This window comes from Colias philodice, chromosome 2, assembly GCF_061535455.1.
Source record: "Colias philodice isolate Cphi_HAF_F1 chromosome 2, ilColPhil1 Martin Lab GWU primary, whole genome shotgun sequence".
Lineage (NCBI taxonomy): Eukaryota > Metazoa > Arthropoda > Insecta > Lepidoptera > Pieridae > Colias > Colias philodice.
Genome location: NC_143087.1, coordinates 11711539 through 11729929, shown reverse-complemented (window position 1 = coordinate 11729929; position 18391 = coordinate 11711539). Strand labels below are relative to the sequence as shown.

Below are 18391 nucleotides of genomic sequence, written 5' to 3'. Positions count from 1 at the left end.
ATGTATGCAAAGGTACAGGATATGTAAACAATTTGATGTTATTAAATAAGATATTTATTAATTAGTAAATTAATGATAGGAACTAATTATAATGCCAATAGTTTCGTGGGCATTAAGTAATGGACTTTAAGTAAATATTTTTGTTATTGAAACTATTGGGTTTTAAAAATATAAGGTACGTGTAAATTTGATGAAGTGAAACTGAAGTTAAAAACAAATCTTCTGTCTTATAAGGTTTAAGATTCGCGATATAGGTACAAGGTATATTAAGAAAAATTAAATGTTCCTAAACGATCAGATTAGTCTATAGCCGTAATAATTAGGTACTCAGGTAAACAATTTGGGTAATTAATTATTACCTGATGAAATATAATTAATTTATCAGTATTCGAAAACGAAGTAATAAATTAAATTACATACATACGTACATAGATTCTCGAACTAATTAAAATATCTTATATTATTTATTGTTTATCCGTTATCATAATGCAAGATGCGAGCGGAATTGTTTAATAAATCATGCGATTCGATCATGTGCAGTTTTGATCATTCTTGGGAAATACACTATTTCTGGATGCACCATACCTGTACAGATTCGCGTAGTGCAAAGGTGCATAAATCATCCATCATTATTGTTACTCGGATGGAAATACTTCAAATTGCTCAGTACGCTGGCTGTAGGTACGTTCGTTTGGCGCGAGGCCAATGCAGAATGCGTTTTCGCTATAATTCATTGACTATTTTTAAAGCTTTGTACTTTTACCCTAATGCAGGGCATGCGATTTTTTGCAGTACCAATTTAGTGTTGAGACGTTTGGTGCGAATTGTTTTGATTATTAGGTCGTGAGTGTAATAATAGCTGTTAATCGAATAATAAACACTGTTATTTAATATAAAATAAATTCGTAATTATTTAAAATAAACCATTTAGTATGTGGGCCAAAAGTAAGTGAATTAAATAAGAGAAGGAATTTCTTTGTATGTTTCGTTATTTGAACTCAAACAATAATTTTAATATTACGATCAGATGCTTCCGAAGGCTAAAAAAATATTTTATAAAAAAAAATTAAAAAAATATAGTGCGGTCTAAACGACCTGCGCGGCGGCTAATCGGTCAGATAAACAATCGAAGTGTGACAGTGCCGGGGCGCTATCGCATTTTCCGGAGGCTGGGCAAGCTATCGGCCGGCGGCAGTGCGGCCGGCGCGCGCGCACCGAAAGCATGTGCCCGCCTCCGCGATGTACATAGAGCCCGCCGCGTTCCGAGCGCCCAGCGCCGAGTCCCTCGCCCAAAACGAACCCGCCCCCATTTGGACGCAGTGCTTACCGTCCCCGTTATTCGCAGGCAAGAAAGCGCCGCTCAAGACCTACGAAGAGATTCAGCCGCTGATCCAGCAGGCCCGCAAGCGGGAACTGAAACTCATCATCAGGGAGAACTCGTGGCCGATCAACAGCCCCATACGGGCCTCCCTCTGGCCGGCTCTCTGCAGACAACATCAACATGGCAAATCGATGCTCGACGGCTTCTACTGGGATATGGTTACGCAGGTCAGTGATCTTTTCTGGTCAAGGTTGCCCACTATTGAATTGTTCACTTATCGTGAAATCGCACACTTAATTTTTCCCCAAGGTTGTTTGCTTAGCGCCGCCCAAATGTTTGTGAGTGCCCTCAGATAAGCAGATGACGTACACAAGGTCGAAGTACGGCTCTGTTCGAACGCTTTTGTTTTAAGATGCTTGTCGATGATGCACAAGCCAATTTGATTTATATCTGCTCAGATTTAAAAGCGAAAATCGGCTGTGTTGAGAGTAGGCTCTAGTGGTCGGTAAGCATACGTGACCGATTCATAAATGAAAACCTTAAACATATCATGATGTTGGATAAATCAACAATGGTGTTTCTAAATAGTATTAGATCTACATATTACTTTTGTTGTTGTTCATTTTGTTTGATAAAATTTAAATACGTTTATGAGTTAGATAATTTAAATTATATTACAGTCGTATAACAAGTTTGGTGGTAAATTTAGCGATAAAACGATCCATAAAAACTCCATACACTGTGTAAATGGTTGAAAACAATTTGCCCAAGTCCTTATCTTGTTAGTTTATCTATATCTAAGTTATCAGCTGCCCATGCGTCGTTCTTGCTCCACATGAAGTAGGCGGTCAAGTCTAGAGTAATTACTTGTCTCACACAGGCTCTTTCGTGGCACTATACACTCAACCTTGTGAATGAATTAATATGCAACCTCTACAACGATTTGTCTGTCAAAGACACGTGCGCTTTCCATTCACTAACGTTTATGGATGTGGTACATGTTATAACTGTCTGCGATGTTCGTAATGTTAGTTATATGTGCGAGTTAAAGGCTATAAGCAATGACTTATAGATCAGGTTTTCTGGTGACTTGTTAGACGCGCGAGTGGTTGTAGTATTTTGTAAGTGTCAGTTAAGTTTGGTTGGTTGATAGTGATTTTTACGTATGAGTTGCTAGATTAAGTCTGAAGTGATATTTTTATGATCTTTAAGGAATATATTTTCGTACAGTGCAGCTGAAAAATTTCAATTTTTTTATCAATATCAAACTAAATTGCTAATCAATATCAACTGAAAAATAAATTGCTGAACCAGTTTTGCAAAACAGAATATAATATAAATACCGACTAATACTCAGATAGAAAGAAAATAGGCAAAAAAATAAGTAAGAAAATTCAAATTGCATGAAAACTTTGTATTTGTTGATTCAGATACCGAGCGAAAGATCGAATCGATACTATTTAGAGTCCTTGCGATGGACATCAACGTGCGCGCATGCCCCCAGCGTCGCCCGCTGCATCACAATTAGCAGAACAATGCCTCCACAATCTATCGCAGCTGTGTTTTTTGTCTATCGCCTCTGTTGTTACAACACTATCAATTAGAACTATCGCTTACCTTTGTTTATCGTGACCGCGTGAGTCATGGACAATAATATATTTAAAAACACTTATTTGCATGTCCCTCGTGATTTTTCCACATGTGTCAAAAGTTTCGCTATCTCGATCTTGTAAACAATGGACTAATTGGTCGTTAGTTTAATCACTTGTTTTTGTCTTTGGATTGTGTAGCACGACTAATTTTGTGTCATCTTATTATGCTCATATTCTTGGAGTGCTTCGAATAGGTACAATTTTTTCGAGAACTTTCTATGACGTTGCAGTTTTATTGTTTGCAAGCACTTGGCTACTTTTCAAAACGAAAGCTATCACAGCGTATCCTGCATATCTAGACGAGGTTATATTAGCAAAAAAAAAATGGTTCGGAAAGTTTTCGGCAAATTGTATAGGCCGTCCATTTTGTGCTGCTGAGTGCATTGTGTTTATTATTTCGGCTTACGCGGTTGGCACCGTGTCAACCTTTCTGCCGGTTCACCTTCAATACTTGCTCCGTACATTGATAAGTTCATACAGCACACTCGTATTCAGTTTATATGCTATACAGGGCACGAGCCTGTTTTTACGAATACTTGCGCCATATGTTGTGCCAACGCTGGTTGTTTATAATATTTTATAACAAAACATTCGGGTATATTGTATTTCTAGAGATTTTTGTTTGTAAATATTTGTGGTTAAAAAATAATTCTAATAAGGTCTGTTTTTGGACCTGTATGATGTGGTCTATTGATGAGTAATAATTTTACGCAAGTTCTTGCTAACTGATGCAATTGCTGATATTCATTAAAATCTGATGCATACTTCTGTATCATTGTCGAAAGCTTATAAAACATTTATTTTCGTAACGATGTAAGCGATAATGTTACTTATTGACCTAGGAGGAAGCAAATTAAGAAAAAATAATAAAATTAGACGCTATAAGACATGTATTCATTTCATTTCATATTATAAGAGTTATATTTAGCCCTTTCTTACAATGTAAACTGTTATGCCTTTGGCATCGGTCGACTTAAAGGTTATGTATTAATCCTATTACAAGCAAGTAATTCTTTCTATTGTTAGCAACTAGTCTACAAAAACGGGATAATTGCAAGCGTAACTCAACTGATTCATAATGTTAACGCTCTTCGAACCCATAAAAAGTCCGTTCTATTCTGTTTTTCTTGCCAATTAACACTAGTAATAGATAAAGTATTTATTATTCACCCAAGCAATGTTTCCGTTTTCCTTAACGACACATGTAAACATTGGCTTCAAGTTTGTTGTGGATGAATCAAACAGGAGTCCACGTGGCGGCGAGGTGAGGTGACTGTCGCCAAAATTCCGGTTTTCCGAGAAACGTCGGAATGCCAGTCTCAAAATATACACTTCCATTTGCACCGGTGATTTCATGCGGTTCCTGCACTCTATCTGCCCTTTCGGACTTCCGAGTATGTTGAAGGTTGTGATTCTCTGAGTGGTGTAATCGTTAAACTTACATTTGAAATGAGATAATTTTGTTTAGGTGCTTCTGTATCAGGCAGTATAGTTTCCAAGAATATAGCCTTTACTTTCATGAGACCAAGAGAGATTAAGAGTTGAAATAGTTCTACTTATTACCAATACAGTGCATTAATTTTTTAATTTAAGTTGATTTTAATGCATCGTAGATAGAACTTAGTTTCAGTATTTCTCTATAAAAACAACTTTCATACTTTATTATATAATTTTCCATATCGTAACACTTGAATAATTTATTGATACATGCAAATCACATTATGATGACACACTAACAGCTATAAGTATCGTTTCAAGACCTTTCGGTTCAAGATTGCGTTCCACGAATCGCCGATGAAATTCCGTTGTCTCATACAAAATTTCTAATCGATACATCTCAATGCTGCGAGATGAATCTTCGCATTGTCACCAGCTGGTGCTCTGCCAATGGCCACGGGCACCTTGACCTCGCCCATCGAGCGCTAGGTATGAGGAACTCGGCGTTTGATGTGATGTTACGTTGGGAGGGGTGTTCTGGCGGTTTTTATCGGAAGTGTGACGGAATGATTGGTTGAGATGATTTACGTGAACGAATTTGGCTTAGGAAATACGCTAGATACTGTACGAATTGATAGTTATGCTCAACGATATTTATTTATTTATTTATTTATTTATTTATTTATTTAGAATTTCCAACAAAGGATACAGATTACATTTGTTACATCTAATTATTTAAGTACATGGTCTTCTGCACCTTTAATTACAGGAAATTACAGCGTTCAAAATATTTATTACAATTACAATTCGTCAATTTATTAAAAAATATTAGTTAAAAAAATTAAAAGAACTTAATAACATTGATTATATACCACGAAAAGTATTACAATAAATTACAAATAAATTACAAATTTAAAATTACAATTATATTCGTCAAATTATTAAAAATATTATATAATCAAAATTTAATGAGCACTTAATTATACATACATAATAAATAATTATTAAAAAAAAATTACAAATTTTACTCAATTATAATTATATGTATTAAAATTTATCATTACAAAAAAAATATATATGTTACGGCTAAAGGTAGGTGAGAACATAAACTTAAGATTAGCCGGCTAAACTTAGGTTTATTTTCGACGAGGTGTTAATGTTAGTTTGTTCTATCTTTAGCCGGCTAAACTTAAGTGTAACCGCAGGCCCGTGGCTAAAAATGTCGGGGTGGGTAGATTTGGTTACTATAATACATGTAAGGAACAGGGCGAGTGTTTTCTGGCACTTCGCCGGCTGCTGCCGCAGCACGCTCGCTGCGCTCGCTCGGCTCGTGCGGGTCTTAAGAGTTCTAACCTAACCTAACCTAGCCACCAGCTTTCTGCCCTGAGTCGGGGTGGGTAGATTTGGTTACTAAAATACATGTAAGGAACAGGGCGAGTGTTTTCTGGCACTGTGCGGGCCCCTCAAGCCCTCCACCGGCCCGGCGCTAACCAAATCTACCCACCCCGACATTTTTAGCCACGGGCCTGCGGTTACACTTAAGTTTAGCCGGCTAAAGATAGAATAAACTAACATTAACACCTCGTCGAAAATAAACCTAAGTTTAGCCGGCTAATCTTAAGTTTATGTTCTCACCTACCTTTAGCCGTGACATATATATACAGTTCGGTTACATTTAATAAAGGAAAAATAGAAACTTTTGTCATTGGCTAAATTGCAGGATTAACGATTTAAAACGTGTGAGAGATTGACTGAAGATGTCTATGTCTTGAGAGATACCAGTGTGCTTGTTGTACTCATGGGTGAGTCTGACTATTGGTGAGTTTTTACCAAGGTTTGTCCGATAAGAGGGGGCACTAAAAAGGCAACGAGGTTGACGAGGAACTCTAGATGGTACATTAATATTAAATCTGGTTAGTAACGCTGGACAATCGAAACCATTATTAAACACTTTATACAAAAACAGAAGATCAGTTATAGTGCGACGCGATTCAAGAGATCTCATATTGAAATATTTAAGTCTGTCTTCGTAGCGAGTCACTGATTTCATGATACCAGCTCGGTAAGCCAGCTGGCGGACAAGTCTCCTTTGAATTCCTTCGATTCTTTTTCTGTGAGTCTGGTAAAAGGGATTCCAGACGGTACTGCAATATTCCAAACGGCTACGTACGAAGCTATTATAGAGTAATAGCGTGGTAGACCAGTTCTTAAATTCTTTTGAGCTGCGCAAAATAAAGCCAAGTGAGCGGTACGCAGATGCAATTATGAAATCGTAATGCTCTGTAAAACGTAACTGAGAATCTAAGTTTACTCCTAAGTCACGAATCGTTGAGAGTTCTTTTAAAAAATTACTATTAATATGATATTTAGATATGATTTTATGACGGGTTCGAGAAAAAGATATTTGATAGCATTTACCGCAGTTTAGGTACATTCTATTGGTTTCGCACCAGTCAGTCAGCCTGTTTAGGTCAGTTTGCAATAAATCAGAGTCAGTAGGATTATTTATTTGGCGAATCAATTTTAAATCGTCAGCAAATAAAAAAGGGGTACTATGTTTGAAAATTCCAGGTAAATCGTTTATAAAAATGTTGAAAAATAATGGGCCGAGCGTCGAACCTTGAGGAACTCCTGATGTGGCTGAAAAATATTCAGACTGAGCACCATCTAGGACCACCGACGATTTTCTATCCCCTAGATAAGATGTACACCAATTTAAGAGGTTTCCAGTGATGCCTGAATGTTTGAGCTTGTCAGTCAGTATACTGTGGCTGACCTTATCAAAGGCCTTAGAAAAGTCAGTATAGATGGCGTCAATCTGATGACCACGGTCCACAATTTCTGACACATCAGTTATAAAGGCCACCAAGTTAGTGTTCGTGGATCTTTTATTAACAAAACCATGCTGATGGATAGATAGAGTATTTTTGACAGTAGCATATAAACGGCTGTATATAAGGGATTCGAAGACTTTAGACATAGTAGAGAGTATAGAAATAGGGCGATAATTGGAAATCAAATCCCGTTTACCATTTTTATGAATAGGTACTATCCGTGCCAGTTTCCATTTAGTTGGAAAAACTCCTAGTTGTAAAGAAACATTATATATAAGTGACAGTGGAAACGATAAAGCTCGAGCGCAAGAAGACAAGAAAATAGGTGGTATATTATCTGGCCCGGCACCCTTTGATCTATCCAGTTTTGAAAGTGCTCTGTAGACAGCCTCTTTAGATATATAAAATACATTTGTGAATCCAGAAATTTTTACTTTATTTACCAGAGAATAATCAGGCGAACTATGTGGTGGTTCAAAAACAGACGAGAATTGCTTTGCAAATAGATTGGCGATATCCACCGAGTTATTTGCAACTTCTGAATTCAGAAACATTTGCGACGGATAACTGGATCCGCCCTTTCGCAGGTTTTTAATATGCGTCCAGAAAATTTTGGGTTGAGTTTTTACTGCATTCTCTATCTTGTGTAGGTATTTCTGATAGCAGATGTTTATTAAAAGGGCACTTTCCTTACGCAAATATTTAAACTCCAGTACGTCCAAGGGATTACGATACTTTTTAACTCTAATATGTAGCTTCAGTTTATTTTTAAGCAGTTTAATCAATTGATTTGAATACCAAGGTGGATAACAACCATGATATCGACAAGTTTTTGGAATATGCTGTTTAATTATATTATTAAGAATGTTATAAAAATGTTCAACAATACCATCAACTCCTTTGGCAGAATTAAGTTCCATACTCCAATTGACACTGTCAAGTGCTTTTGTTACGGCATTATAGTCTGCCTTAAAAAAGTTTAAACGATGGGAGGGTTTAGGTTTACTTTTTTTGTTTATTTTTATAATTGGTGTGATGACTAAGGGGGGATGATACCTATCAACATCTCTAATTGGAGAAAGACATTCTACAACTTCAATACGTTCAACATCGGAGAAGACTAAATCAAGGGTTTTATTTTGAAAATTTTTAATTCCATTGCGCTGCGTCAAATCATGTAAGGTGAGAAAATCTACAAGACGATCTCTCAGGCGAGAGCCGCAACAAGAGGCAAAGAGAAATTGATTAATATTGTCATGTATCCAGTCAATGCATGAAAGATTAAAGTCACCAAGTAGTAACGTGGTGCCTGCCGAGTACCGATCAATAACAGAGCTACAATTATTGAGAAAATTATTCAAAATATCAAAAGTAACAGGAGGGGGCAGATAAACGACACAGACATAAATGCAAGTGTGGAAATCATTTCCAGAACCTATACTTATCCAGAGGTCCTCGCAGTTTCTCTCCCACTCTAGCATACGTTTTGAGACAAATTTATTTGAAACCGCAATCAGAACTCCGCCACCTAATCTCTTATGGTTACCGACGTGTGAGGTTTCGCGATCGCGACGGTATACAGTGAATGATTTGTCGAAGATCTCGCTGTCAAAAATCCCATCGTACAGCCACGTCTCAGTAAAGACATAGACATCGTAGTCTGAGTTCCGTGTATGTTGCCGTATATTTGCTAAATTACTACGCAAACCTCTTGTGTTCTGGTAATAATATTTTAAGGAATCGAATTTTAAAAATACAAACAATAAAACCTGCTTATATACAAGTTAAAAGCAACGTTATTAGGACACTGACTTTAATTTTTCTAGACTTCCTATGACTACAGTCTCAGACACCTCGTCCTTCTTTATAAATATCCTGCCACCGCGCACCCAAACGAATTTATAGTTTATTTCTTTTGCTCTCAATCTAGCAGCAGCATGAATTACTTTATTATGTGGTGATAAATGCTCAATTACATAGATAGGTGAGGGCTTATCTGATGCTATACCAAGATCACTAGAGTTCAATTTGTTATTTTTGTTATTCTTGTTGTGTTGTTGGCAAGCTGCAAGAAAGGTGTCACGTATCCGTGGGCTGCCAAACTTTACGAGAACAGAACGAGGTCTGTTACTTATATAGAGTAAGACCTTAATATTTTTGTTTAAATAAGATTTTTATAGTAAGAGTTATATTGAATCTAGCTTGTATACAACGAAATTTAAGATATGTATATGAAATTTCTTCCAAAAGAACCTTTTAAGGTGAAATAGTTTTATGCTTTCAAGAAGTTCAAAAACTTTTAACTGAGCATTGCCCAGATCCTTTTATATAAGCAATTACAAGTATCGATCGATGAACAGCAATCAAGCACAAAATAAAGATAAGTTAATAGACCGCCATCAGGACGGTATAAAATTGGATTAACTACAAATCTGACCTTTAGCGTTCGCTTGAATAAGCCGAGGAAAGTAACCGAGACTATTTGCGTCGCTAATCTCATTACTCGATATCCGATTAGTGCGCGCGCGCCGACAAAAGTTATGTAGTAATTAAATCTATAGCTTGGTTTTTGTCTGTGGTTTTTGTGGTCTAATGCCGTTATTATATTGGTTGGTGGCGTTTTTATTTGATCGTCTTGTTTGATATGATTTAGACGAGTATCGTTGGGATTTGGAATACTTTTTAATAAATTGTGTATTTATTAAACTGGATCTCTTAAAACTGATATTAATGATACTTGGTTGATGTTGCGACTATTATTCTGTATGGAACCTATAGGCAAATCTGTATTATTTATCGAGTCATATTTGCTATTTGTAATCTGCAACAACATTGCTTTACGTACTTAGATAATTTTTCGAGTTTCTAAAATGTTTATATTTTTTATATTTTAATTCGCATTTAATATATTCGCACCATGTTTGAGGAAGTTAAGAAGACAGATTTGTTGAGTATTTACTATTTAAATTTCTATTGATCTCATGAATGTTCGTATTGATTTTAAAAACAGCACATTCAATAAAATCAACGATGGTGTTGACATAATATATCGAGCCATAAATTAGCATTATCAATCTATATGAAAAGTATGAAAATGCTAGAAAATACAATGTTTGAAAACATTTTATTTGCCTATTAGTGACGCAAATATATATAATATAAACTGACCTAGACTAATTAATATGGTTATAATTAGATTTATTTCGATTTTGGCAGTCTACTTTGCCCTTTGTAACGTGATATACGTTTTAAGGTTTGAGAACATTAAAAATAAAATGATTTACAATGAAAAGGCGTCGGTACTGCCATTCAAAGCGAGGTGAAGCCATTTGTGATCAAACAGTGTAGAATTTAATTAAGTTTCTTTGAAACGTATGAAAAATAAATCGTATTTGTGTTGTAGTCATCGAGTAAAAATAGATCGTCCGTGAGAAAAATACAGTTATAAATATCAACTAAATCAACGTTAATTCATTGTTTGTTTACATTTAAAGAATATTTTTTTTCTTTTCCGTGTTTATTTTGTTAAAAAAATACACCTGAACTAGCTTACTAGTTCCTTTTTTGTCCATTCCAGAATCAGAGTTCAATTGTTGATTATTCTAAAGAATAAACAAATTCTCAAGAATATCTAAATATCGATGACAATATTGGGAAGTCTAAAATATCGATAGATTTCATAATTGCGGTATTGTTTACAACAGCACTGTATGAAAGCAATACATTATTGAATTCATCTCCCTGCTATGTCCTAACCTTCAGCTTACATCGGCTATCTGCACAAACACATCAAACAAATATCGTAAATTCGGGATATACATAGGTAAAAGCGTCGTGGCTTCTCGCCAAGTACCAAAATAGATGATCTAGGTTCACTTCGCACTTACCTGGTCACGTGCCATGTTTTTGTATAGAAGTAGGTGGTTTTATGAAGTAGGTGTGGTGATGAAGGTGTTAGAAATGTAGGAGACTAATGCAATCTTATGAAATGTGAATTGCGATGAGGGTAGGTGTTTATTGAAAGTAGGTGTGATGATAAAGGTGTTAGAGATGTAGAACACTAAAGCAATCTCAGGAAATTATGTATTACTTGCAATGTAATGAGAAGTTCGTGATGACAGAGGAGTTACCAGGATATGTAGAACGATGGTGCAATCTTATAACGCAAAGTGATATTAGAAACAATGATTAAGGGAAGATGTTACAAAAGTACATAGTAGATTGTGATGACAAAGATGTGACAAAGTACTGCAAGCCTAGATTTATGATTACCTAAAGATAAATTAAGGTTATTCTTTACAAAGATATTGCAGGACTTATATAACATTGTACTAGACATCTAAATTATTAATTACTGTTACCCTTTAAATAATTAATGAGACAAACGGATCACAAGTACAAAATATTTCGTTGACAAATCACGGAGCGGTTGCAGGAGAACTTTTTAACAAAATCAATAAGATGTACATAGCTAAATCAGATGGTTATTAGTCTCATCCTTTTATATCAGATGGTTATTAGTCTTATCCTTATTTAACTGATGAGAAAGAAAATAATACTTCCGAAACAATTATATGCACCACAAGTTATTAATTCTACTAAGAATCGAGAGCCCAAGGTCCCAGTGTCACGGCCGGCGTGTGCCAATCGATGGCAGGAAGTCGGGAACACGCTTCCTGCACCTGTGAGGCTTCGAACCCGCGACCTTGGCGTGATTAGTTGTGCGTATCACTATATAGTATAAAACAAAGCCGCTTTCTCTGTCCCTATGTCCCTTTGTATGCTTAAATCTTTCAAACTACGCAACGGATTTTGATGCGGTTTTTTAATATATTTTATTATTTGATTTTATAATAGATAGAGTGATTCAAGAGGAAGGTTTTAGTATGTAATTTATTAAGTTTTGGACAAAGCGGGCGAAGCCGCGGGCGGAAAGCTTGTACTGTATATGGTTATAGAGGTAGATAGTGTGGTCGATCTGTGTGCGGATGCAAATGTTTTTTTGCAACGATTTTTCAATTAAATTTTATTAACTTTGGGAAGAGTTTGCGTGCTAAGTAATTGATTGGAGTTGGCAAATTTGCATGTAGTAGCGTGTGCATTTTTATAAAGTAGAAGTATATTATTAAAGTTAATATTAATTATGATATATGTTTTGGTATGTTAGGTATTTATTTATTAAATGTTATTAAAAGAAGTACATGTCTCATTGAACGGGCTTAAAGAGTAGAGGTGTCCCAGAAAAATAAGTAAATCTTCTCTAAATATGTAGTCTATAATATGTGTAGGTAAATATTTATTTTATTTTTATTTATTTATTTATTTACACATAGAACTAACTATCATTACAGGTTAACCTAATTCGACAGAGTTCTTTTATAAATTAAATATGTACGAGTAAATGTAAAATACAAGAAAATATAACACACACTCAGTTGGTTGCTTAGCATAATTTTGCGTTCACGCAAAACAAATTGTTCGCCGCAGACAAATAGACAAATGAATTCATTAGCATCTAATTAAAATACAGTAGTCGTTGCAACACGGCTGTAATGGAAACTATGTATTGGTCTGTGAGTGGTTTTCAATTTATGAGGCCCTTTCACGTTATTTATTATTACTGTTTCTTTGGTTGGTGATGATTTTCTTTGGTACTCTTATTTTATTGCACGCCTCATAAGCGAAGCGTTGAGGTGGGTACTACTGTCACTTCGCGCAAAACATCTGATTTTTCAAACTTAAAATGTCTTTATGTATCATACATTGCACTTGTAAGATAATACATACACACACATATTAAGAAAAAACACTATTTTTAACATTCATGATTTTTTTGATGTCATTTTTGTTATTTAAACTAGTTAAAAAACAGTTTAAAAAAGTTCTGTCTTGGACGTCCGGAGGATTTTCTTGTTAACACGATAGCGACCGAAATACTTTACTAATCGAGTCTTTTTTTTTCTCTTACGCTTGAGTATGCTCAGGAATAGAACCCTTTCATTTTTCAGGGTCTGATTCGATGTGGTTTAATTGTTATTAAATAAAGAAAAATAATAATTAATAAATATTTATTAAAAAAAAATTATGAGGCGTGCACTTTTGGATTTTCCAAACTACATATTTAAATGTATGATTTATTTTCATTCGGCATACCTATTTGAAATGGAATTTTACCCTTTTTGCCTACATTATAATATTAACCCCAGAGTGCCGTTTAACTTGCGTGTAACTTGGTGTAAATTAAGGATCATAATTGCTAAGTGTATTCTATGTGCTGGTTAAGGCTACCTAATTTCATTCAGATTTGGCATGAAAAAATTACAAACTTTCTTGATAATAATGCAAGTACTAGTAGGAATGTTAAAGTAGTAATAAAATTCAGAATTTATATTCTTGATTGTAATACGTAACCTGTATGACTGTACAATTTACAATATACCGCAAAACACCATACAAATCAATCTTATAGGTAATGTGATATAATTAACGGTCGGCTATTGTGGTCGCATGCTAATATTACATTGTTTACTATTACTCAATCAAAGTGAAATAATAATAATAGTTAAAAAAACTAAAAAACACGCTTTTTATAGAAACCGAACTAAAAAATGGAATAATTTTATCAAATTAATGTATTGTCATCGGTCCTCAATAAATCTACAAAGTTTGAACGAAATCTGGCCGTTTAAAGTGGGTCAAAATCGCGCCCAAAGAAGTCGGTTACAAACAAACAAACATACAGGTGAAGCTAATTTATAGCGTGTAAAATATACGTTTTACCTCTATAGAGAAGTTAGAAGAATAATATGACGGGCATGATTGAGCAAAATATGGAGTTTATTCTTATTGGAAGTTTAAGATGTGGGTCGGATGACGTATGGCAGTGATGCACAGACCGCGGCCCGCGGGCCGCATGCGGCCCGCCGGTCGAATACTGGTGGCCCGCCGACAGCATAATTCATAAATAATACTCTCGTACATTCGAAAAATATTGAATCATATTCCAGAATAAAACTAAAATGTCTTGAACACACGGCTTCAAGGCAAAAATAAACTGATATCCCAGCTCTACGCTCATGTATCATCCATTCAATGCAAGCTGACACTTTTCAGATCGCAATTGAATTCTGGAAATAACAACCATTTTCCGAATTATAAGAAAATGGCTGAAAAATTCAACAAAACTGCGATTAATTCCAGTTATGTAGAAAAGCTGGATATTTTGATTCAATCTTTTAAAGACAGATTTTCGGAGTTTAAAAAAGTGAAACCTCTATTGAACATATTCAGCAATCCTTTCACGATTTCAATTGAAAATGCGCCAGAGTCAATGCAGTCAGAAATTATCGACATTCAAAACGACCAAGATTTACGCAACAAATTCAACGATGGAGACTTGCTGAACTTTTACCGCTGCATTTATATGTACAAAGAGTTGCGCATAAACGCTCTGAAATGTGCCAGCTTATTTGGTTCTACCTATATATGTGAACAAACCTTTTCAATATTAAATAATAATAAAACAAAAAATCGAAACCGCCTTGCAAACGAAAGTTTGGAAGTAGTTTTACGTGTTGCTACAAGTAAATTTGAGCCAAATATAAAAAAGATTGTCAGCACTATACAGTGTCACGCTTAAAATTAATAAATTATTTTTCAATTTTAATACATACTTCCGGCGGCCCGCCATCAGTTCATAATATGCCCGAGCGGCCCCTAGTCTTAATAAGTCTGTGCATCCCTGACGTATGGTGTACCTTGGTAGAAAAGATTAAATATTTAAAATGCAAATGGTAGTGTAAAATAGAATTATTGTACCCTAACGACTGTTTATAAACTAATGTTTAATAAATTTCCAAATTATTTCAAACACAGTACACAGCCAATGGTGGTTCCGTATGTTTTTTCTACGACTCAAACAGTTGATACTAAAAATTATCGAATATTGAAATTTTTAATTTAGCGATCGGTTGTTTTGATGAAATCTATTATTGAGGTGAACTTACCTAAGCTGGACGTCATGTCACTGGGTAGTAAAGAAATCCAATTAGCGGCGAACAGATAGGAACACAACGTGACCGATTTTAAATTGCCTCTAAAGATTAATGGATACAACCATTTCAATTTCGTTTTCTAGGTCAAGTGATATGATGTTCACGATTCTGTGACATTTTAAAGTAAATTGACTCGTGTTTGGATTGCTTTTCATGGGCTATAGAGTGATTTTTGGTTGAAGAAATCGTGTTATGTAACGTTAATATGTATTAGCTATGATGCGTTTAGATGGTTTTCTGAAGTTATTTAAATTGATAGTTAAATATTAGTAGATTTTTGACGTGACAACGTCTTATAATTCGATAGATCCGGCTGCACGCAAGAAAAAACATGACTCATGCGGCGTTACCTCGCTCTGAGGCGTTCCAGTGCAAGCGAGAGCGCAGGACGAGCGACAAATAAGCACAATCGGACGTTGTCACGTTCAACTATCGTCAGTAAACCGACTTTACAGACAACTATTATTAAAAGTGCGTGCTACGGTACTATTATTAAAATACTTTAAATATTTTATTTCTTTTATATTTCGAGTTTGTGATATAATATTTGGTTCTGAATATTTAAACATTTTTCGACTCGGCACACGGCATGAATGCATATCATTTGCATATATAAAATGCAGGCGTATTACATTCTTATACACTTCAATGATTTCCTGATTTCGTATAAATATTATTAAGTTCGTGCGGTTGTCAGTTTTCGATACTGATACACTGAAAAAGTGGAGATATTAATTAGGTGATAATTACAGCTTAATTGGTGTAATATCCTTTTTAGCAATGTATGAATACTCGTTTGATTTGCATATTTTTTTTGAGGATGTAAGCTTCAATATTTTTTCAATAAACAATTTTATTAATTAAGAATATTGAAGTGGGTAATTGGATTGGAATGCCGAAATATTATAAATGAAATCTATGAATGTACGGTTGTACACTGGGTGCTGTTAAGTTTATTATGCATGGATATTTGGTATACGCGATCTCTCATACTCTGAGTGACCTTTTCTCTGAGTTATAACTGTAACCATTCTAAAGAACGATACATGATCATGCCAATATGAATGCATGTCGTGCCAAAAACTAATTAAGTTTTGTTCATCTTCTTACATATTTTATGATTAGCATTGATTCCGCTTCTGACAACCCTATAAGAAACATTGTAGCAACAAAAGAAATAGGGCAATGCCCAATGGGTAATATGACAGTTAAATCCGGCTCTTTTTTTAATTAAATAAGTAGTCGTTTGACCGCTATACTGCCTGATATTAAGCAGTGATGCGATCTATTTAGGAGCACGTCTACCTAGAACTTAAAACCTACTAGCTCTGCTGTATTTTACATCCATAGAGCGGAAGGCAAGCAAAGAGAGAAGAAATTCTTCCAAGGAAGATGCAAGTAGGTGACCACCGGTCATTGAACCGTTGTCCGTGATGTCATGCTAATATATCGGAACCTGCACTTTATTGGACCTCGTGATTTGATTGCCCTTATTCGATGCGTTTAATTTCATAAGTGCCTCTGTTATGTCTGACTTGTGAGATTAATTTCCTGCTTCGATTTGTTTTGATTTTGTATGCTTTTGATTGTGGTTGGTTGGTTGATGGCTGTGGTTGGATATTGGTAATGTCAACGAAACAGTTTATCATAATTAAATACTGTTTATACAGTTCTTTGTATTTTTTAAAATCGTTTGGTATTGTGTGTTAATTTTTTATAAAAAAGTAGGGAAATTATGCGTTTACGAAATTAAATTAAGTACTTACAGAATTGTGTCTGAGTTCACATTACCTTATTATCAATTATGTTTTATGCAGAGCGATTGACCGTGCCCTTAGCAAGTGTTCGCAACTTCGGTACACTTCTGGTGATAGTTAAAAAACACGATTGAAAATATATAATTTTAAACTTCTCTGTGGTACCTAATGAAGCTTGAAATTCTAATACATTCATTATAATAAAGTGCATTATATTGCTAAGTTTTTATTATTAACCAGCGCAAATCTTATCCTCATATAGTACCCGCTCCATACCAGTTGGAACCAGTGAAAGGGGGATCGCATAGAAAATTCCGTTGTTCCATATTATTATTATTTATTAATAATGCGATTGAGAAAGGACAGTTTCCGTATCGCCGTCAACACGGCCGACCTGTGGCCTATGTTATATTGTGTACTTTGATAAGGTTGTATGGGTAGGTATGCGTGTGGGGTTATCAGTATATGTGGTGTTGCTCGTGCAGATTTGTTGTTGATTATGTTTAACTAGCTGCTCCGCGCGGTTTCACCCCCGTGGCTCCACTCCTGTTGGTCGTAGCGTGATATAGCCTACAATCTTCCTCGATAAATGGGCTATCTAACACCGAAAGAATGTTTCAACCGGACCAGTAGTTCCTGAGATTATCGCGTTCAAACAAACAAACAAACAAACTCTTCAGCTTTATAATCTTCTTCTTATATATAAAATTCTCGTGTCACAATGTTAGTCTGCATACTCCTCCGAAACGGGTGGACCGATTCTCATGAAATTTTCTGTGCATATCGGGTAAGTCTGAGAATCGGCCAACATCTATTTTTCATATGTACCACGGGCGAAGCCGGGGCGGACCGCTAGTATTAGTATAGATTTTGTTGGTTACAATGTAGATATGGGCTAAGAAGGATACGTATAGGATACAGAGGGCTTATTGAATCGATGTGCGAGTCAGTAGTGAAATTTTTATGACTCTAGTTCATATAGGGTATACAAGAAATCGCAGGACGTTTGTAAAACATCCATACGTGATAAATTTTGTTTCTGCTTTACAGTTAATAGAATAAATAAGGAATTCTTTTTTCTAATTAAGTTCTAATGGGAAATGTGAAATAAAAAGACTGAAATAATGAAGACAAGCTCGCTTCCGGTTTCCCGGCCCCATTAGCGACTGATTCACCTTTACTTTGTTATTGTATATTTTATTTCCTATTATGTATTAAATAATACAGTATATCATACAAACAGAATATAAATATAAAATACACGAAAAAATATTAACTTTATGTCTTGCAAATATTATGTTTCATGTAGATACATACATTTTTTTTTATTCCGCCA

General features: G+C 35.2%; 1 protein-coding gene and 1 long non-coding RNA gene across 6 annotated transcripts in view; both read left to right on the top strand.

Moving 5' to 3' along the window:
- LOC149490773 (uncharacterized) overlaps window positions 1–18391 on the top strand; it is an 819148-nt gene that overhangs the window by 20226 nt on the left and 780531 nt on the right. The window lies entirely within an intron of this gene.
- The window catches only part of sky (GTPase-activating protein skywalker), a 97519-nt gene that overhangs the window by 18375 nt on the left and 60753 nt on the right, over window positions 1–18391 (top strand). For all 5 annotated transcript variants that reach the window (XM_089709048.1, XM_089709041.1, XM_089709056.1 and 2 more), the window contains exon 3: window positions 1346–1548. In XM_089709048.1, coding sequence (XP_089565174.1) covers window positions 1346–1548 — 203 coding nt within the window. The remainder of the gene's footprint in view (window positions 1–1345; window positions 1549–18391) is intronic.